General features: G+C 39.8%; 1 protein-coding gene across 1 annotated transcript; it reads right to left on the bottom strand.

Annotated features, from left to right (window-relative positions):
- Window positions 1–1842: 1842 nt before the first annotated feature.
- LOC136210645 (probable sugar phosphate/phosphate translocator At1g12500) lies at window positions 1843–3636 on the bottom strand. Its single transcript, XM_066002006.1, has one exon. It carries the CDS (start codon window positions 3345–3347, stop codon window positions 2262–2264), a length of 1086 nt encoding a protein of 361 aa, XP_065858078.1. The 5' UTR covers window positions 3348–3636; the 3' UTR covers window positions 1843–2261.
- Window positions 3637–23314: the final 19678 nt, after the last annotated feature.

The raw sequence follows: 23314 nt of genomic DNA on the forward strand, positions 1-23314 counted from the left end.
GTTTATTGCCCAATAGTGACATGAGAGAAAAAATTTTTTAGTTAACCAATATATTTCTTAATTTGTGTGAAATACCCTAGAATGACTTATATAATGGAATAGAGGGAGTAGTGCCTAATCACCAAACAAATTAGGTAGTGAGTCCAAGTGAACATTATCGTTATCCATCAAAGCTTGAAGGTTGAGCATAATAAATGCAACTAAAATTAATGGTTGAAGATACATATGTAGAGTTATCCCAAGAGTTGTTATCATAATAAGGTTCAACTAACAAGGCATTGGGTTTGGGTGAGAAACAAGTCATAATAACAACCCACCCAAGATAACCAATACTCACTCTGTTCCATAATATTTATCTTTTAAGGTTAAGACACAATAATTAAAAAATACAATTAATGTTAACTAAAAGATTTTGTTACCCTTGTATTAATTGCATCAATTAATTAATTTTTATCTATTCCTAAAATAAAAAGGCAATTAAAATAAGAGTATATTTGGTAAAACATCAATTAATGTGCATAGATTGAATCAAAACGTCAAACATTATGTAACAAAAAAATTTCTTTGGAAAGATAGTATTAACCATAACCACTGGTCTTTTTGGCTTCAAAAGATATGCATGTCACCATTCATGTACAAAATATTTGGTCAAGTGAATCAACTAAGCACCTGTTGCATTTTCCTTTTTTACATAATTTTTCCACTTTTATCAGTCATTCATTTTAATCAGAGCTACCTCTTCTTGGACTTTTCCTATAAAAAGATTCTTTCAGAAAAACAGTATTCCAAGAGATGTCAGTTTCAACACTAGTATAACCCAGATCAGAATATGATGTGATAACTAACTACCAAAATGAACAAGTAGGATGGTAAATGAAATAATCTATTTGCCAACCATATGGATTTTACCCTTCAACTTTGACTATAACCCCTCAACTTTTCCCTTGTCCTGAAGGTAAAAATCAAACATAAAAAGCTATGAACTTTGGCTTTTACTTTCTTTATAACCCCTTTTACCGTTTGCCAAGTTGACAACTCCAATGGCAGGAAACCCTCTTTGTAAGTAACTTTAATACATGAAGTTTTTGATTTCATTTTGAGGTGTTGTTTTGTTAGGAGAGAGAACTGGTTGTTTAAAGAGATGAAAGGTTTGAAAAGGGTGACTTGAAAAATAGAAAACGGAAAATGTGGTTCTAAACAATTTTAGAACTTGAACTTTTCAATTTTTGAGGTATTTTGAGATCATCAACGGTCAAAAGGGGCCATAAAGAAAGCAAAGGGTAAAGGCCAAGGTTTTTATGTCCGGTTTTAAAGTTCAAAGAGCATAAAGAAAGTAAGAGCAAAGTTTAGGGGCATCTTTGAATTACATGTCTTGTCAATTCTAGCATTCTACAGTTGAGCAAATCAAACGAACTTTCACATAGTGAGAAGAAAATATGAAACAAACTATACCATCAACATTAACTGCAACTTGTGGGTAAAATTACTTCTGAAAATCAAATCAGTTTTTTTATATCAAAGAAAATATTGAATTTGAAGTATACTATATTCATGTAAATATGATAATTAAAACGTCTATTCTGTTCGAAAGCGACCACATAGATAACTAATGACAGTTTGTGCTTATCCGGGACCTTTGCCAGAAGGCAAATTTGGATTCTTTAAGCTATCAAACGATTAAAAACACCAAGGATTCCTCTGTTTAAAGTAAGAAATTTCTATTATGTCCAAAAATGTCAACAACTGAAGCAATTCTGTAAATAGATAAGTGGTCAACTTAATTTAACAAAACTGGAGTCCTGATAATGATCATGAAGAAATTAAGATATCAAATTCGTACAATAAAGAAGAAATTATCAATCTCTGATAAATAAAGAAGAGAACTTTGTTCTCCCCCAAATAAAAATAGTTGAAAACAGTATATGAATGAGTTGATTTTGTGTTCAAATTGCAGAGAGTTGAATACATATAAGGTAACAAATAGGGAAATTAGAGAGAATTTCATTATCTCTAACAACCCAATTTAAAGCCAAAAAGAAAAAGGAAAAAGAAGATGAAAAGAGCATAACCCTTTTCCCTTTTCTTCCATGCTTCTGTACATTCCAATTTGATCCCCCAATTCCCTTCTTATCTATTTGAAATTGAACACCAAGCATCCAAAGTAATAAAGCATAAAAAAAGAGAAAGAAAGAAAGAGTCCGCACCAGTGTTTGTGGCAATCAAATTGAATCTTCTTTTATATATATATATATATTATTCTTTCAATGGCTTGTAACTTTAGATCTCTTCCTTGCCTCGCTGTAAAGCACTACACCCATAATTGTAACAGCAAAACCAGTCATTCCCATCACCGTCACCGGATTCCTAAAGATCAAGACGGAAACAACCGCAGCCACGGCCGCTTTAGCATTGCCTAAAACTTGCAAAGTGAGAGCACTTGTATGTTTAGTCACCAAAAAATTCGTCAAATTCACCAAATACGCCACCGTTGCATTCCCAATCAACAAGAACACAATAAACGGATCTCCTTTCGCTTTCTCAATTGTAAAAGCTGCTACATTCCCTTCTATGTAAAGTGTAAACGGCAATAAAATCGCCGCAGCCATAGGCGCCATGTACAGCAACAAGTTCATCGAATGAAGTTTCTCAGCTTCTGATGTCAATAAAATCCCTTGAACCACAGATTTCAAAGCTCTTCCGGCTGTTGATCCAACACAGACTAGGAATCCAAATAAATGAAACAAAGGCTCGCTATTACTAGCCACAACAATCCCAAAAACCACAGGCAAAAGCGCGCAATAAACCTCGGCGGATTCCTTTTTACAAGTAATTAAGAATGCGAAAATTGCAGTGAAGAAAGGCGTAGTTGCCCCAATTGCTTGATTAAACGAAACAGGCAAGTATCTGAGTGAGGTATTTCCACAAACAACTGAAAAGCAGAAAATTCCACTTAAAGCAAAGATCTTTAAGAACTGTCTCCTTGATAAAATGTGCTGCAATGGAACAATTTCGAGACACTTGATAGCTACATAGCTATAAGAAGCACAAGAAATCATATGTAACATTGTTAAAAAAATTGGGTACCGGTAGCCATAGAAGCTGAGGAGGTACTTATTGAGAAGAAGAACACCAATGTTGGAGAAGTACCAAGAAGCAATAATCAGAGCCGTTAATAAACTAGGAGACACAATTGATCCACCGGTAGAATAAGCATTGTTCCGTACATCGCCGGGAGGGGTCGCCGGAATATCAAGTACTTGGTCTGCTGTGGTGGCGACGGTGGTGGAGTTGGCATCTAGCCTCGGGTTGCTCATTCTCCGGGTAGTCCATGTCTGCGCCTCCACCATCTCCGGCCTCAGGGGCAAAATGGGTACTGGATAAAATTACTCTCTCACTAAAATGCAGGTGGCTAGGGGGAGAGAGAAAGACTGCGTCTTTTGAGATGGACTATGGAAAGACTTTTTAGATCTGGGAGGAGAGGAGAGGAGAGGAGATGAGATGAGATTAGATGGGACGAGGATGATGTTCTGTAATAATAAGAAGGATGTGTTTGGATCTGAATGGAGGGTTGAGATTCAGATTTGGTGAAAAGATGGAGTTTGGATCGTTGGATTAAGGAGGGAGTATGGAGGAGATAAAACATCATTAGATTCCTCGTGAAAAGAGCTAAATGTATAGATGCAGAGTGTCGGTAGTGGTAAATTCTCGTTTCGGAATAAAAATGACTCTATTCTGACTAGATTTTTACTGTTTCTTTATTTATTACCGTGATAGTGTAAATATAATTTATTAACACGTGTGAGTAATTTGACTATTTAGTATTTAGGTCAATTGTCACGTTTCCATATTTAATTTCGCTGAACCTTGATTTTGTGTTTATCTTTGAATTGGCTACTTTTTTTTTATTTTAAAAAAAACTATGCCTTACTATATACTTGGTCAGAATTTGATATCATGGCGCTCCACAAAACAGCTATGTGTTTCCCAATCTTCTACAGAAGCCCAGTACCGAGCCTTAGCTACATTTGCCTGGGAAATGTTGTGGCTTTTGTCCTTACTACACAAAATTGGTTTTGGACCCTCTCAAACACCAGCTATCTGGTGTGATAACTTGAGAACAACATATCTCACCAGCTGTAACTGAGTCGAGCCGAGTTTTGGCCTACTCAAATTCAATTTGCTATAAAATTAATGAGCTCGAGTCCGAGCCGAGCTTTGGCTTGTTCAAGCTCGGCTCAGCTCATTAGAAAATAAACGAGCTCTCGGGTTTTGAGCTTGTTTCGAACCCAAAATTCTCTTTGAACTTGGTCCATTAAGAAAATTATCTAGCCATGAATTGTTTATGAGTAAATCATTAATTATATTTATGAAGTTTGTTAGTAAATACTCTCCTAATTCCTTTATATAGGTCATTCTAAAAAATTAGTTTTCCCCTCTAAATATAAGTCGTTTTAGGATTCCAATAACTTTTAGTTTTGATTTTTTGATTCAAATACGTGTTTTTAATATTCCAATGTTTATTCTTCAATAGTAACATGAGAGGAGTTTTTTTAATTAACCAATACATTTCTTAATTTGTGTGAAATATCCTATAATGACTCATAAGGGAATGGAGAGAGTAGCTCTTTAATTGTGTATATAAATAAACTCACAAGCAAAGTTCGTGAATAAATAAACAAGATGCTGATAAATAGTTCTTTAAATTTATTATGTTTGTGAATGAACTCATCTAATCGCAAATGAAATAATATTGAGTTTAGATATCTGTGAACTAACACAAAACTAAAATTTGATCATAAATGTTCTAATCGAGCATGCTCACGAGCTTTCGAGCCGAGCTTTGCTTGTTCAAGCTCGGCTCGTTTACGAATCGAGCCAATAAATCGTGCTTATGAGCGGTTCGTTTACAAATTGAGCCGAGTCGAGCCGAGCTTTGGCTTGTTCAAGCTCGGCTCGTTTACGAACCGAGCCAATAAATCGTGCTTATGAGCGGTTCGTTTACAAATTGAGCCGAGTCGAGCCGAGCTTTTAACGAGCCGATCACCGAGCCGTTCATGAGCGGCTCGGCTCATTTACAACCCTACCGTCAACCCAATTTTTCATGGTCGGTCAAAATACTTGGAAATTGACTTTCACTTTGTTCGTGATAACGTGGCACGGAAAGAATTAAAAGTCTCTTACATTTCTACCGTTGATCAAACTGCTGATATATTTACCAAGTCACTTTCCAAATCTGGATTTCTGAAGTTACAAAGCAAGTTGAAGGTTCCCCACCTACAACTAAACGGGGTTATATGGTAATTAGCGTGATCATAAAAGTGAGTTGATTACGTGACATCTAATCACATGTCTCAACGCCATATGGCATAATAAAAAACATTTAACCACAAATTAACCCAAGTAAATAAGGATTGTCAGTTAAAATATATAGTTACATTTTTTTAATATGTCAGGTAGCGTTAACGTGCCGTTGAAATGCCACGTCAGCAATTTCGGTGAAAAGATAATTAAAAAACTTTTAAAGTGACTTTATTGGAACAAAAGTAAATTTAAATAATTTTACTGAAACAAATTGAACTTTTATGACATTTTAAGAATATTATCTAAACTTCAATGACCGTCAACTAGGGATGGCAACGGGTAGGGTACCCGCGGGTAGTGTCAATCCCAGACTCTTACCCTTTTATTTTTTAATTACCCGTACCCTTCTCATTACCCTAACGGGTATATGTTTTGCATCCCATACCCTTCCCATTTAATTCACGGGTACCCACGGGTACCCTTACCCGTTAAGAATCAATAAATAAAATAAAAAATATTACAAATTTAACAAAGTATAAATTTAATAAATCATCGATTTAAAAATTGAACAAATTGAACCTTAATCAATAAAAATAAAATAGTTTAGTGGTATCACTTAATGGTTAAAGAACAAAAGTTTAGTATTCAAATCTCACATCTTACATCCAAAACACAATAATATTTTTTAATATATAAAAAATTTAAGACGGGTAACGGGTACCGGGTACCCTGTGGGGTCTTCTCATACCCGTCCCATTACCCTAACGGGTAATGGTTTTGATCCCATACCCGTCCTATACCCTTTTATACAGGGTACGGGTAGTCCCATTAGGGTCGGGTAGTGCTGGGTACCCACGGGTAGAGTACCCGTTGCCATCCCTACCGTCAACACTAATTACTGGTAACCCGATTTTATACAAATTATGATTAATATTTAATTAGCAAATATCTTGTATATTCTAAATTTATTTAAATTCAAATATAATTAATTGTAACAACTTCAGCTATATTCTCCTTTAAAAAAAACTTTATACTTGTTCGATGGAAAATGAGATTGAGACATAAAATTTTCAGGAACATATTATATTGGCTAAGTGTTAGGTATAATGAAACATTCATCTCCGAATTTTTATATACTAATAAATGGAGGCGTGTATGAGGGAATTAATGATGATCAATGAAAATGATTTCTTCTAAAATTTCTTAAGTCTAATCTAATGGAACTCTTACTTTGACATTTCAAAACAAAATTTTAAGAATTTCTAAGTTTGAAATGATCTGATTGGATTTTCATCATACAATCATTAATTTCTCTTTTAATTATTTATTTTACTATTAACAATTTTAACACTCACATCTCGTATGGTATAATGTAATGCAATATAATATAATAAATGTTGTAAAATAATCAAAGTTGTAATGTAATGCAATGTAATAATGATTCCATTCCAATGTTTGGTTGACAAATTAAAAAAAAAGGGTGAAATTTAAATTATTATTACAATACTTATGTTTTCATATGCATTGGAACACCATCCATATATGATGGTTAAAAACTTGTTAATTTTTGTTTGTTTTTTTCCATTTTCGTGTTTTCACGTTTTCACGTCTTTTCCATTTTTCGTTTCCGCATTTTTACGTTTTCTCCATTTTTCGAGTTTTTCTCATTTTTTCGTTTTTCATGTTTCATGCCTTTTCTCGTTTTTCATATTTTTTCCATTTTTTTCTATTTTTCGTGTTTTCGTGTTTTTCCGTGTTCACAATTTCTCTGTTCTTCGTATTTTTCATGTTTTTCTCATTTTATATTTTACCGTTTAATAAGAATTGTGGATAACAAATATAAATGTTAGCCCAGAAAAATAAAATAATTATTTTTATGTATATAAATGCTTAGGTTATATTTTTAGGATATAGTTTATATTTTCTAGAAATAATACACCTATAAGCTAAGCTTCAACCCGTGGGAAAATCCGGAACCACGCGGGGCGTGTCCTCAATACGCAGCGCGTAAACAAGGCGTCCGGAGAAATCAACGTCAAAACGCAAACACGCAGCGCGCCCTTCACCTTATGCGGGGCGTAATTTCTCACGCGGGACGTATTTGCCAATACGCCGTGCGTAAGACGCATTCGCGGAGCATGCCAGGATCAGAGGCTTGAAGACGCGGGGCGTATCTACAAGACGCGGGGCGTAATCCTTCACGCGGGACGCGACACCAGAGACGCCATGCATGAAAACCATCAATGAAACGCACTAGGCCTAATGCCGCCAACACGCAGGGCGTAGCAGAGCATACGCGGGGCGTATCGTCTCGTCCAGAAGCAGTTAACGGCAGTTTGAGGAGGTTAAGTTAGCTAATTAGAGTTAGTTGGGTTTGGTTAAGTTAGTTGGTGACTATTTACCAAAATACCACTGATTATTTACCAAAATGCCACTCTAAAAAACTATAAATAGACCCCCTCCCCTTCCTTATTTTTCACACTCAACACAAACACAAACCCCTCTCTAAAGGTCCCTTTCAATGCTCTCTCTTTTCTAGTTCTAAGTTTTAAGTTCTTAGCTTCTAGTTCTTCAAGTTCTTCAAGTTCTTCAAGTTTTTCCTTTTTGTTCTTCGCTTTTTCTTAGCTTTGATCCCTTTTTTAAGCTCTTTTTAGCTCCAATTCAAGTTCCAATAATCTTTCTTTCAAGTTTCTCAATTCAATTTAGCATTCCTAAGCTGTTACTCTGCTCAATTTTCAATTAGAATTTCATTTCCAAATCAATTTTCCAGATTCGTCCAATCGTTTTCAAAGCCAAATTCCGCCCATTTAAAATCATTTTTTGCTTTCAATCTCTTCAACAAAGTTGTTCCTGACGTCCTGAAGTTCGATCTAGTATATTTATTTTCCCAATTCCGAGTCCAGAAACTCTATTTACAAATTAATCTTTGCACACCAAATTCTTTTAGCTATTCTGCCCAGATTCTTCCAGATTCGTCCAGTCATTTTCAACTCTCAATTACGTCCATTTAAAGTCCGTTCTAGCTTCCGGTCCCTTATACAAAGTTGTTCCTGACATTCTGAAGTTCAATTTACATTACTTACAAGCCCAATTCCACATTCTTAAGCATCCAAACGAACCTCCCGAAGTTAAGGTCTAAATCTGCCCCATTTGCCTACCAACGTTTTGCCATTGCACCAAGCACATACCGTACGGGCCCGACTGATTGCAGCTCTCCAAAGGACCTCACGTCGACGCCAAAATTCAACATCAATCCGAGATAGCTATTGTGGCTCCGAGTTTGCTGTTGAATTCCAAGTTTTATTTAATTGCATTTCAATTCCCCGTATTTGATTTGTTATTCCATTTCAATTGAATTAGCTATATGTTTAGTATAGAAGTTCTTCAATTGTAATACATTTCCAATTTCATGTTTCAAACACTTATTCAATCAATAAAATACCGATTTTTCACCAAATCTTGTGTCAATTTCGCACTTTAAATTCCTTTATTTTCTCGTCTTCAATTTACCCGCATTAGCTTAAATAAAAACAATTTATCTCGCAAAGTTTCTATAACGGCGCGAGAGACCCAAGAGGGACTTTTTCAATCCTTGCGTCCCTCGCCAATCGTTTCGATTAGATTTCAAGTTTTGGCGCGTATTTCCATAAACTTAACCGTCTTTAATAATTGAGAAATAATTTCTCTGGCACGCCCGCACCCTAACCACACGTGACAAGGTTGAAATTAGCATATTCGCAAAATATCGCTAACAATTTTTGGCACGCCCAGTGGGACCTTTGTTTTAGGCTTTTGCCAAAAATTCCAATACATTTTTTTCTAACACGGCCAAATTTTTCACAACACTCTGTTTTTCACTTGTTTTTTCGCCCCACTTCACTTACCAAAATTTATTAGCTAAAGCTAACAATTTTTGGCACGCCCAGTGGGACGTTGTTTTAGGCTTTCGCCAAAAATTTCAATACATTTTTCTTATAACCCGATTCACATTTATTTTATTTATTTATTTATTTTCCACTTATCCTTTATGCTTTGCTTTTATTTCATTTATTTTCCTGTTCTTTCTTTGTTCAATATTAGTTTACTAACTTGATTTCATCATTTTTACCTATAAGTATTCACGAAGAATGCCTCCTAGAAAGAACACGGGGAAAGATCCCATCCCATCGGACTCCGAAGAGAGTCAAAATCAGAACCGGGACCAGAGCAATGAACCTGGTATGCCTGAAGGTTGTGCGGTGGAAACCGCGAACAATAGCGGAGGTGCAAACCAACAACCACCTCAAGGCTCACCCTCATTCAACCTAACACCCTTTTTTACGAAACTAGAAAACCAAATCGACCAATTCCTACGCGGATTTTCACAATCCATGAAGGAAAGTCATGAGGACATATGCAAGGCAATGCAAGCCAACAACGAGGTGGCAAACAATTCCAATAAGGGATCGGCTCTCGAGGAAAGGATCGTTGATTTAACCGGAGAGATCAGTAAAATCCCAGAAAAGTGCGCCGAGTTGTTCACACAAAGGTCGACATCCCAAGGACCGGCAGATTGCGGGAAGAAAACACTGACATCAGGAGCTGGGGAAAGGTATACCCCGCCACCAGCTCGAGAAGAGAATCTCAGGTTCAATGAGCGCGGTGACAGGATCAGCCCAGAACCTACTCAAGTCCCGCCACCTCAACAACAATTTAGGTCTCATACAGGACCTAGCAACCATGCCGAACATTACGAGGAAAGCTATGCTCGTAATGTGGGGGGCAATGTGAGACAAGCCAACTTTCACCCACAACGGACGACGAATACACGCATGGAGCCCACCATCGCCAACAACTTGGGAGAGGCCCAATGCATAAGAAACATCGTCCAAGAGATCTATAGGCCAGCCGTGAGGGAAGTACACCGACCCGAATTCCAGAAACCCTATCCACGACACTATGATCAGTTATACCCGTTTCCCCACAATTTTAGAGTGCCTGATTTCACTTTATTTTCAGGGGAAGAAGGGCAATCCACCATGGAGCATGTGGCGCGTTTCACCTTTCAGTGCAGTGGTTTAAGCATGGACACGAACTTCGACATGTTACGCTTGCGGTTATTCCCAGGTTCACTAACGGGACCAGCTTTCTCTTGGTACACCACCTTACCATCCGGATCCATTCTTGGATGGGAACAAATGGAAAGACTGTTCCACAACCAGTTCTATCGGACAGAGCCCGAGGTCTGTGTTGCGGAGCTGTCCCGAATGACGCAACGGCATGGAGAACCGGTTGAAAATTTCATCAACAGATTCAAAAAGATGCGACATCAATGTCGAATCAACATCCCCGAGGTCGAGTTCGTGAAGATTGCCCAACGTGGGTTGGAATTCGAAAACCGGAAGAAGTTTCAGGGGATAGATTTCCGCGATTACTACGAGTTGGTGGCCAAGGTTTCCGAGTACGAGGAGTTGATGAGGGAAGATCATCGGCGCAAGAAGAACTCTGTGGGAAGCTACCAAGGGGAGGTACAAACGCATGAGGTAGCCATCGCCGACTTAACGAACACCGGATCTCGAACATGTCCCGTGTTGTTAAAAAATCCCAAAGCACCGAAAGTAGTGAAGAGGATCCCAACCACCCAATATACGTTTGACGTCTCGAAGACGGAAGAAATCTTCGACTATCTGTTAAAGGAGCAGTTCATTACATTGCCTCCTAGACATGTGATCCCACCCAAAGAGGAAATACGCGGACGAGACTACTGTAAGTATCATGACAACTGGAGCCACAACACTCAAGCATGTTTTGGTTTTAGAAATGCCGTGCAGGATAGGATCAACCGCGGGATACTCCAGTTCCCGGAAAAGAAGGAAAGCATGCTAATCGACAAGGACCCATTCCCAGTAGCCAACATGGTCAATGCCACTTCACTAGTGTGGGGGGGGCAAGGGAAAGCAACAGGGCGACGTAAAAACTCGACAAATATGGGTACCAAAAGCGACGCCATCTAAGTCGGAGAACAGCTCAAAGCAGTCACAAAACGCAAAGAAAAGAGACGTGCAACAACAACGGCCACGTTTCATGACACCCTCGAGCACGTCACCCCTCAATCAATGGCAATTAAATTGCCACAAGAAATTCCCAAGGCCTCTCTCCAGGAATGCAAAAAGAAGATTAAGGAAAAGAGAGGCAGAAAAAAGAAATAGTCAAAAGGAGTCATCCAGCGTCAACTCCAACGATGCAAAAAGAGGAGGAAAAAACCAAGAGAAGAACCTCCAGATCCGGGTTGGAGATTTCATCATACGGGTAGATTGTGCAGCTACCTCTTTAATCTTACCTTCAGACTTTAGAAGCGACGACATTAAGAAGGAAATCCCCAAGCCTAAGTACAAGGAACAAGAAGACGCAACACCAAAGGAATCAGGTGAAGAGGGCATGAAGAGGATTTACTTTGACAAACCCACTCCGAGGATGACTCGCCATATCAAACCTCTATACGTCAAAGCTCATGTAGATGGCAAACCAATTTCCAGGGTGCTCATCGACAATGGATCAACCGTTAACATCATGCCAATGAAGATGGTCCTAGCCTTAGGGAAATCAGAGGAAGATATAATCTCATCAGAGGTATCAGTTTCAGCCTTCACGGGAGAAATTGCAAAGACATACGGCGTCCTACCATTGGAACTCACCGTGGGCTCTCATACCTCCATGGCCGCTTTCTTCGTGGTAAATTCAACCGCGAGTTATCAGGCACTATTAGGGAGAGATTGGATTCACTCCAACTCATCCATCCCGTCGTCTTTGCACCAACTTCTTCTGTTTTGGAAGGGAGACGAGGTGGAAGTCATCCAGGCAAACGAGAAGCCATTCGAAACCTACTCAGATGTGGTCGAGGCAAGACTATACGAGGAATCTGTAGGCCCAATCCGAGTGGGAACCAAGTACAAAGAACAATCATGTGGCGAAGAAATTAAGAACATCCTAAGGCCAACGGCAATCGTGCCCCGCCGAAGGCCATTCCATGATGAACCACTAATTGAAGAAATTCCATGATCAAGACAACATCCGGAAAAGAAGCGGTGGCTTCAGCCGCTATATCAAAACTGAATGCGGAGAAACTATACCAGCAGAACAACATGAGGATCTCAGAAATCGAAGCACCCGAAGGAGTAGCAGAACTAGATCCTCAAGGAGAAAAAATCCAGTTACAAGATCTGAAAAGGGCGAACCCAAAGTTAGAAGATGAAGGTTCCATGGCAGTCGATCCTCTGGACGAAGTGAACCTAGGGACAGAAGAGAAACCACGAGTTACATTTATCAGCAGCCTGCTATGCCCAACGTTAAAGGAAGCTATCATCGTTTTGCTACGAGAGTTCAAAGACTGTTTCGCGTGGAATTACGACGAAATGCCCGGATTAAGCAAAGACGTGGTGGAACATAGGTTGACAATCAAACCGGAGTTCAAACCCTTCAAGCAACCAACAAGAAGGATGAGCAAAGAGGTTGAAGGCAAGGTGAAGGAAGAAATAGAAAAGTTGTTCAAAGCCAAGTTCATCAGACCGGCAAAATACGCGGAGTGGCTATCGAACGTCGTGCCCATAGTAAAAAAGAACGGTAAATTACGCGTATGCATAGATTTCCGCGATCTAAATCTAGCTACGCCAAAAGACATCTACGTGATGCCTATCGCCGATATGCTAGTAGACGCTGTGTCTAAAAATGAATTAATATCTCTTTGTGATTGTTATGCGGGGTATAACCAAATTCCCATCGCCGAAGAAGACATTGCAAAAACTGCGTTTCGATGCCCAGGGTCAATCGGCACGTTTGAATGGGTCATCATGCCATTCGGATTAAAGAATGCCGGCGCCACATACCAAAGAGCAATGAATGCCATCTTTCATGATTTACTCGGCACCTCTATGGAGGTATACGTAGACGACATTGTTATCAAATCCAAGCGAGAAACAGAACACGTCGGCCATTTGAGGAAGAGTTTCGAGCGGATGCGTAAGTACAATTTAAAACTCAATCCTCTAAAGTGCGCCTTCGGGGTCAAAACAGGAAACTTCCTTGGATTTTTGGTCCATCAAAGAGGGATCGAGATTGACGACAATAAGGCGAAAGCAATCAAAGAAGCTCAACCTCCGAAGAACAAGGAGTTGCAACGATTCTTGGGCCAAGTAAATTACTTGAGACGATTCATATCAAACTTGGCTGGAAAGTCCAGGGCATTCTCAGATCTGTTAAGACTCAAAGACGAAGAAAGCTTCAAGTGGGACGACAAGCATCAAGCGGCGTTCGAAGAGATCAAAACTTACTTGAGTAATCCACCTGTGTTGATGCCACCAAGGGAGGATACTCCACTCAAGCTCTATATATCAGCGACCGACGAGTCAATTGGATGCTTGCTTGCCCAAGACAACGCAAACCTTCATGAACAAGCCATCTACTATCTAAGTCGAACCTTGCTATCGGCGGAGACGAGATACAGCCCAGTCGAGAAGACATGTTTGGCCCTTTACTTCGCTTGCACAAAGTTGAGGCATTATTTACTCAAAGCAAGAGTTTACGTGATCGCTAGCACCGACTTGGTCAAATACATGCTAAACCAGCCTATCCTCTCAGGAAGAATAGGAAAATGGTCACTAGCATTGGCCGAGTTCACTTTGGTGTATCTCCCGCAATCCTCGATAAAAGGGAAGGCAATCGCAGATTTTGTAGCCGACCACCCAACCAACTTTCAATATCCCGAGGAAGCAGAACTTCCAATTTATCTGATGCACAAAGAACCATGGCAGTTGAAGTTCGATGGTTCAAGCACAGACAGTTCCAACGGAGCAGGAGTAATCATCACAGCCCCATCCGGAACTAAGACAATATTAGCGGTAAACTTGGATTTTGAGTGCACAAACAACCAGGCTGAATATGAAGCTCTAATCATCGGCTTAGAGATCTTGAGAGACCTAAGAGCGAAAGAGGTCGAGATTTTCGGCGATTCACAGTTGGTCATACGACACCTAACACGAGAATATAAATGCTCAAGTTTATCCTTGCTACCTTATTTCGCGTTTGCAATTCAACTTCTGGAAATGTTTGATGAGGTCAGTTTGGAGCATATTCCAAGAAATGACAATTGGGAAGCCGACGAGTTAGCCCAAATCGCTTCTGGAATGAAGATCTCCAAAGAAACAGCGTACAAGGTCATCATCATTAGAAGACAAGGTCATCCATCCGTGGCAGACAGAGGTGTCCAGTTTGAATCGTTCGACATCGACATCAACTTAGCCCAGGATTGGAGGAAACCCTTTACCGACTACCTCAACGACCCATCCAAAAAAGTAAAATATTCATTGAGCATTCAATCTCGAAATTACATGTTGATGGCAGGTGATTTATACCGTAAGAGCTACGACGGAATGCTACTCAAATGTCTCGGCTTCCCAAAAGCAATGGAAGTCATGAAGCAAGTCCATGAAGGCATATGCGAAGCTCACCAATCCGGAAGGAGAATGCGATGGCTTATCAATCGCCATGGATACTTCTGGCCAACGATCCTACGCGATTGCATCACATATGCGAAGGGTTGCAAGAAGTGTCAACTGTATGGCCAAATCTAACGAGTCCCGGCAGAAGAATTACACTCAGTAGTAAAGCCGTGGCCATTTAGAGGGTGGGCTATTGATCTAATAGGGAAAATATTCCCAGCTTCATCAAAGGGCCATTGTTTCATCATAGTTGCCACAGATTACTTTTCCAAATGGGTGGAAGCAGCACCAATGAAACAAGTCGGCCAAACACAAGTGATACGGTTCATCAAAGAGAACTTGATTCATAGATTCAGAATCCCAGAATCCATCACCATGGATCAGGGGACCATGTTCACGGGCGAAGATATGAACGAGTTCGTAGAAGAGTACGGGATTAAGTTGATTCACTCTACCCCATTTTATGCACAAGCGAATGGTCAAGCTGAGGCGTCCAACAAGATCTTGATCCAAATCTTGGAAAAGATGCTAGAAGACAATCCTAGAGAATGGCACAAAGTTCTCTCAGAGACACTGTGGGCCATACGAACGTCTAAGACACGAGCGACCGGAGTCAGTCCATTTTTTCTAACATTTGGTCATGATACCACTAGAAGTCATTGTGCCTTCATTACGAGTAATGCGTCAGAATGACTTGGAGCCAGACAATTACGTACAAGCCATGACCATGGAACTTGAAGATTTGGACTACGAAAGGCAAAAAGCGCTCGATCGTATGATGATCCAAAAGAAGAAAGTGGAAGACGTGTACAACAGGAAAGTCAAAAAGAAAAGCTTCAGAGAAGGCGAACTAGTGTGGAAGTTAATCCTACCAATTGGGACGAAAGACCGTGAGTTTGGAAAGTGGTCGCCCAAGTGGGAAGGACCATTTCAAATCCACAAAGTGCTTCCCGGGAACGCGTATTGGTTAAAGAGCTTGGGCGGAGAACCACACAGGAGATACATTAACGGCAAATATTTGAAGAAATATTTCCAAAGTATGTGGGACGTAATTGATGTAGCAACCAGCCCACAAGATGTAGAAGAGGCTTGACTATGCGGGGCGTAACACCAAAGACGCCACGCGTGAAATACACCGATAAAGCATTTCAGGTTCAGAAGCACCAACACGCGGGGCGTATTCGTGAATACGCGGGGCGTACCTCTCTGCGCAAAGCGTAATGCCAAAGACGCCACGCGTGAAACGCATCAACAAGACGCTTCGGGATCAGGAACACAAATACGCGGGGCGTCCTTACTTCACGCACGGCGTAAACCAATCATGCACAAAAGAAACGCTCCAGGAGCATGAACACGCGGAGCGTATATTCTCATACGCGGGGCGTGTACTAGACATGTGTAAAAGAAACGCTCCAGGAACACGAACACGCGAGGCGTGTATTCTATTACGCGGAGCGTATGCTAAACACGCAGGACGCTTCACCCAATACGCAGGACGTGTACCAAGACATACATAGAAGATACGCTCCAGAGGCTTGACTACGCGGGGCGTAACACCAAAGACGCCACGCGTAGTCATCAACGACGATACACACCAGAGCCAGGAACATGAATACGCGGGGCGTGACCAGGTATACGCAGGGCGTAAGCACTCTTTTTCTGGTCATTCGTACATTGTCTTTTCAAGTACTATAAAGGGTCGTCAATAAAAGAATAAATATGCCATAACCAAAAAAGAATATATGGAGGACTTAGCGAATGTTCAAATGGCAATCAACTCACAAAACAATGCCCATTCGTTCTACACAAATGAATGAAAGAATCAAAACAAAGATGGAAAGTACGGGCAACCCATGAACATGCCTCACGGAAACAAACAAAAGTCAGGCTTCGGGTATTTTGCCCAAGATTCGCAAAGTTTGGAGGTAGCCTCTTTGTGTTGCTCACTCTGCCGGTGCCATGCCAACATTTCATCGTAATGATTGGCCAATCGATCTTTCTCACGTCCCAGCTCTTCCTCCATCCGCGGGAAACAAGCCCTAAACCCGGAGCTAGCTCTAACCATATCCTCCTTAAACGCTCGAGCCTCAGCCACCTCCTTCTCCAATGCCGCAAGCCGCTCCTCTACAGCTGCAATTTTGACTAACCGTTGCCGATCCGCTTCTTCAGCATCAACCAAAGCATTAAACTTCTTGCTGTAGGCCTCTAACTCTGCCATATTCGATCTAACTCGAGCTGCGAGACCTGCCGCCACGTTTTTCTCAGTAACATAGGACTGATAGCAAAATAATACGTGGTTCTTGGCGGATTTTAACGGCTCAGTTTTGAAGGGATGAGCACACACACCCATCATGAGGTCAAAATCAATCATAGCCCTTTCAACACGGGTCGGAGTCCAAGAGTCAAGAGGAGAGGCGACAAGCTTACTGAGATTGGCACGAGCATCACTCAAAGAATCATCGATAGGCAGAGATGAGTCAGCTACGGTGTTAGACGGTCCTTTCAGAAACGAAAAATCCAAACCAGCAAAAGGATTATCAGCCTTAAGGCCGACAGGAACTAATGGAGGGCGCACTAGAGCTGATTCCTATCATTTTCACAAAGGACATTTCAATCAATCAACATGACTCAAACATCCCAAGCATAGTTCATAAACAGAGTCACAAATCATACAAACCTGAGACAATGGTGCAGCAATCAATCGGTTTAAAGAAGAGGCAGAAGGAAGATGTGTTCGTGCTGGAAGTTGCAACGGAGTCACGTCCACCTCAGCTGAGCTATCATCAAGAGATAGGGTTCTAATCGAAGAAGTCACGTTCCAACGTGCCCCTAGTTGATCCAGTTGATCCAGCGCTCCATCCTCAAAACCAAAGTACAGGTCTTCGTCAGAATCAATTCTCTCTCCTGGTCTCACCGAAGGGCCTGCCGTGGTAGGTACCTGCCCTTCCCCATCCAACATGATTGCTTTGCCTTTGCCTTTTTCGTTTGTCTCAAGAGCATTCGGAACCAGAAGAGTCAGATTGTTATCCTTCCCCGACCTACCACTCGAATCTAAAAAAAAAAAAAACAAAATGAATAAGTATATATGTATACAAAATATACATACAAAATAAAAAAAAAGAGCTTACCAACGGGTGGAACGCACTGCTGAAAAACGGTATCCCACCAAGCATCAAACGAAGGTCGATCCGACCCAAGCAAAAGTGGTCCCTGATCATATCCCGCGTCCAGAACCGCAGCGGCTATATCTTCATCACTAGCTCCATATCGCTGAGAGGAGGTAGGAAACGGGAGTGACCCTGGAATAGATTGAAAAATCCTAATTGACGTGCCCAAAGGCAAGGCGCATACAAAGTCAGACCAGGATTCGATGACCTTGAGGTTCTAGTTCGGTTCACCCCATGGTGTAACCGACGTGTCGCACACACCGTCATCCACCATTCAGTACCTTCATGGGGGGCAGCAGACAAGTAAGAAAGTGCCCAGGATGGTAGACAGGAATTACTCTTATTCCAAAAGAGAAACAGCTCATTGTGAGGAGATGGCACTAAAGTACGAAGAAACCTCACGACCACACCAACGGCCAAACTCGAAGAGCTATAGCAAAGGTCTACACCAAGATGATCTGAAACCCCCACTGAGGAAACGGTAGCCAAATGAGGGAAGTAGACAAAAACCCACAGCTGTAACAACCACAAACCACCCCGAGGTTTTACAAATGGTCTACCCTCAACCGTAAGAGCCAGACGGTGAAAGGTTGAAGCTAGCAACATGGTGCCAAGAGCTAAACGACGGCCTGAAGCCAAAGCCTTAGCAATAATCAATATTTCAGCGGTAGGCCTAAGACCCAACGGCTCAAAAATGTAGTTGCTAAGCATCATCCACAGGAAATGCACATGATCCTCATCATCCAACTCCGCCTTATCCAATTTCTTCTTAATTATCTTGGCATACGTCCCAGCCTCTTTAGATAAGATGGCTTGCACTCTAGGGAATGCATGGGTATCTACACAACTTGGGACTTCCTCTCCAATGATAGGCAACCCCGTCAAAGCAACCACGTCACGTAAAGTGATAGACATCGGACCCAGCGAAGGAATCAATGAGTTGCATGACGGTGACCAAAAATTCAAAACTCCTTCAAGCACATTCACACAAGGAGTAATTTCATGACGAGTTAAACGAACGAAATTCCTGACGCCAACCTGATCCCAAACACTTGCATACCTCAGTTCTAAGCGATCTACGAGGTCATTCCACCCAGCGTAGCAACGAGGGAATACCAGACCTTTCCTATTCACAGGGAATTGATAGGTCTCCCTATGGAGGGCCAATTCGGTAGCACTACTCATGGGATAAGGGGGCAAAGGTGAGCTATTCATAGCAACAGGGCTGATGGTAAGGACACTGTCCTGAAAACAAAGTGCAGACACAATCAGTCAAAACCTAGGGATGCTACCTTCAAATACATGATCATGAAATTATGAAAATTACCTCCTGCAAGCCAAGGGTTATGCCTAGGCGAGAATCAGCGCGAATGGTGTCAGAATACGAGTTCGCAGCTGTGACAGACAGATGCAAATTTCAGCAATACAGTTCCATCTCCATGTAACAATTCTAAAATTCTTATGTCTTTATTCCAATTCAATCTATTTTCTCATAAAAAAGCAAAAAAAAAAAAAATCAAAAAAAAAAAAATATAGATTGCATACCCATGCTTGAGAGACTGAGGGCTTGATTCTGAGTGTCCTTGAGCTTGGAGAAAAGAAAATGGCAGAAACAAAGATAGCAAAAAAAAAAAAAAAAGAAGAGTTGTAGATGGTTTAAGATAGAGAGTTCTAAGGAATTCAAAATTCTAAAATCCTGCAGGATTCTTTTATCTATTATCTTTGAAAAGAAAAATATTTAATAAAAATTCTTTTGTACATAAATTTTATTATCACTAATTCATTTATGCACAAAAGATGGGGACAATTGTTAGCCCAGAAAAATAAAATAATTATTTTTATGTATATAAATGCTTAGGTTATATTTTTAGGATATAGTTTATATTTTCTAGAAATAATACACCTATAAGCTAAGCTTCAACCCGTGGGAAAATCCGGTACCACGCGGGGCGTGTCCTCAATACGCAGCGCGTAAACAAGGCGTCCGGAGAAATCAACGTCAAAACGCAAACACGCAGCGCGCCCTTCACCTTACGCGGGGCGTAATTTCTCACGCGGGACGTATTTGCCAATACGCCGTGCGTAAGACGCATTCGCGGAGCATGCCAGGATCAGAGGCTTGAAGACGCGGGGCGTATCTACAAGACGCGGGGCGTAATCCTTCACGCGGGACGCGACACCAGAGACGCCATGCGTGAAAACCATCAATGAAACGCACTAGGCCTAATGTCCGCCAACACGCAGGGCGTAGCAGAGCATACGCGGGGCGTATCGTCTCGTCCAGAAGCAGTTAACGGCAGTTTGAGGAGGTTAAGTTAGCTAATTAGAGTTAGTTGGGTTTGGTTAAGTTAGTTGGTGACTATTTACCAAAATACCACTGATTATTTACCAAAATGCCACTCTAAAAAACTATAAATAGACCCCCTCCCCTTCCTTATTTTTCACACTCAACACAAACACAAACCCCTCTCTAAAGGTCCCTTTCAATGCTCTCTCTTTTCTAGTTCTAAGTTTTAAGTTCTTAGCTTCTAGTTCTTCAAGTTCTTCAAGTTCTTCAAGTTTTTCCTTTTCGTTCTTCGCTTTTTCTTAGCTTTGATCCCTTTTTTAAGCTCTTTTTAGCTCCAATTCAAGTTCCAATAATCTTTCTTTCAAGTTTCTCAATTCAATTTAGCATTCCTAAGTTGTTACTCTGCTCAATTTTCAATTAGAATTTCATTTCCAAATCAATTTTCCAGATTCGTCCAATCGTTTTCAAAGCCAAATTCCGCCCATTTAAAATCATTTTTTGCTTTCAATCTCTTCAACAAAGTTGTTCCTGACGTCCTGAAGTTCGATCTAGTATATTTATTTTCCCAATTCTGAGTCCAGAAACTCTATTTACAAATTAATCTTTGCACACCAAATTCTTTTAGCTATTCTGCCCAGATTCTTCCAGATTCGTCCAGTCATTTTCAACTCTCAATTACGTCCATTTAAAGTCCGTTCTAGCTTCTGGTCCCTTATACAAAGTTGTTCCTGACATTCTGAAGTTCAATTTACATTACTTACAAGCCCAATTCCACATTCTTAAGCATCCAAACGAACCTCCCGAAGTTAAGGTCTAAATCTGCCCCATTTGCCTACCAACGTTTTGCCATTGCACCAAGCACATACCGTACGGGCCCGACCGATTGCAGCTCTCCAAGGACCTCACGCCGACGCCAAAATTCAACATCAATCCGAGATAGCTATTGTGGCTCCGAGTTTGTTGTTGAATTCCAAGTTTTATTTAATTGCATTTCAATTCCCCGTATTTGATTTGTTATTCCATTTCAATTGAATTAGCTATATGTTTAGTATAGAAGTTCTTCAATTGTAATTCATTTCCAATTTCATGTTTCAAACACTTATTCAATCAATAAAATACCGATTTTTTTACCAAATCTTGTGTCAATTTCGCACTTTAAATTCCTTTATTTTCTCGTCTTCAATTTACCCGCATTAGCTTAAATAAAAACAATTTATCTCGCAAAGTTTCTATAACGGCGCGAGAGACCCAAGAGGGACTTTTTCAATCCTTGCGTCCCTCGCCAATCGTTTAGATTAGATTTCAAGTTTTGGCGCGCATTTCCATAAACTTAATCGTCTTTAATAATTGAGAAATAATTTCTCTGGCACGCCCGCACCCTAACCACACGTGACAAGGTTGAAATTAGCATATTCGCAAAATATCGCTAACAATAAATAATAAAAATATATATTTAAGTTAGTCGTAATGGGAATTCATTACAATAAAAACAATAGACTAATCCAAACATGGTAATGAACATCCATTGTAATGGGTATTCCATTACAATATCCATTACAACGTACCAAACGGCACCTTATTTTATAAAAACATATAGCATTCGATTAAAAAATAATATAACAGAAAAGAAATAAAACTCTATTTAAAGCGAGATTTGAAAAAAAAAAACATAGTCCACAAAAGGCAAATACATCCATAAAAAGCAAATATAAACAAAGAAAATAAGTCAACAAATCGAATGAAATACAAATATTTCCTACAAATCCAGAGGTGCGAAATAACAGCTACAATCCAAATTTTTCAAAACAAATGAGTCTTTATTGATCTTACCAAACTCACATAGATCTAATACTATGTTGCACTTGTCATGAGTTCTTGAGATAAATAGCTCCCGTCCGTGTTAAACTTGGAAATGAACAAATGAAACAAATTATGAGATCTAATGTGAGAGAGATGAAATACAAACAAAGTGAAAAGAAAAGGGTTAAGATACAAAAATACCCTTAACGTTTTGCGTCAGGAGCAATTTTACCCCTAACGTTCAAAATGGTGCAATTTTACCCCTAACGTTTATAGCCAAGAGCAATTTTACCCCTAACGTTGATAAATTGGGTCAACCCGTGGCTACAAACGTTAGGGACAAAATTGTACTCATTTTAAACGTTAGGGACAAAATGCTCTTGGCTACAAACGTTAGGGACAAAATTGTACCATTTTAGACGTTAGGGGTAAAATTGCTCCTAACCCAAAACATTAAGGGTATTTTTGCACGTTAATCCAAGTGAAAATAAACAAAAAATACGAAAACACATAAATATGGGATGAAAATATGAATGCAATCTTCCTTCTTTATCTTAAAAAATAAAGAGCGGCTATATTTTTTTGAGAAAAAGAAGAAAGAAAGCAAACACTTTTTTTTATAAGAAGCAAATTTTATTAACTCAAATCCACTAACTTTTATGTATAAAACAATATAATATTGAACTTGATATTTATCAGATGGTCTAATTTCAAACCTAATTAACAAATGATAAGTTTTTTTATTTTCTATGTGCAATTCATATTCTGATCACTCTCCAGCTTTTAGTGTTCTGATCATATAATAATACTTTAAATTGCACATTTTTTTATTATTAAAATAACTCATTTTCCGTTAATAAAATATGAAATTACATCATCTAAATTTATATTTTATCCTGTTAAAGAAGTAAGATTGACATGGTCATAAGATAATGTACATAATTGTTAAATTTAAAAGGATGACTCCATCTTAAAATAGAAAATATATTTTATATATTTGATTGATGACTCATTTGTTAAATGGCAAAAAACATCCTGAAGCCCCTGATCTTTCATTGTTTGGTGTATTAAGCCTTCGATCTTTTATTTAGACACATTAAGCCCCTGATCTTTCATTGTTTGGTGTATTAAGCCCTCGATCTTTCATTTAGAGACATTGAGCCCTTGATCTTTCATATATGGGTGTATTAGGCACTTCCGTAAATCAATTAATATATAGGTTTATTAAGGGCATGTTTGGTTAGGTTTGTATAACTGCAGCGTTTCACATTTTCTCTGGACACTGC

This window comes from Euphorbia lathyris, chromosome 1 (assembly GCF_963576675.1).
Source record: "Euphorbia lathyris chromosome 1, ddEupLath1.1, whole genome shotgun sequence".
Lineage (NCBI taxonomy): Eukaryota > Viridiplantae > Streptophyta > Magnoliopsida > Malpighiales > Euphorbiaceae > Euphorbia > Euphorbia lathyris.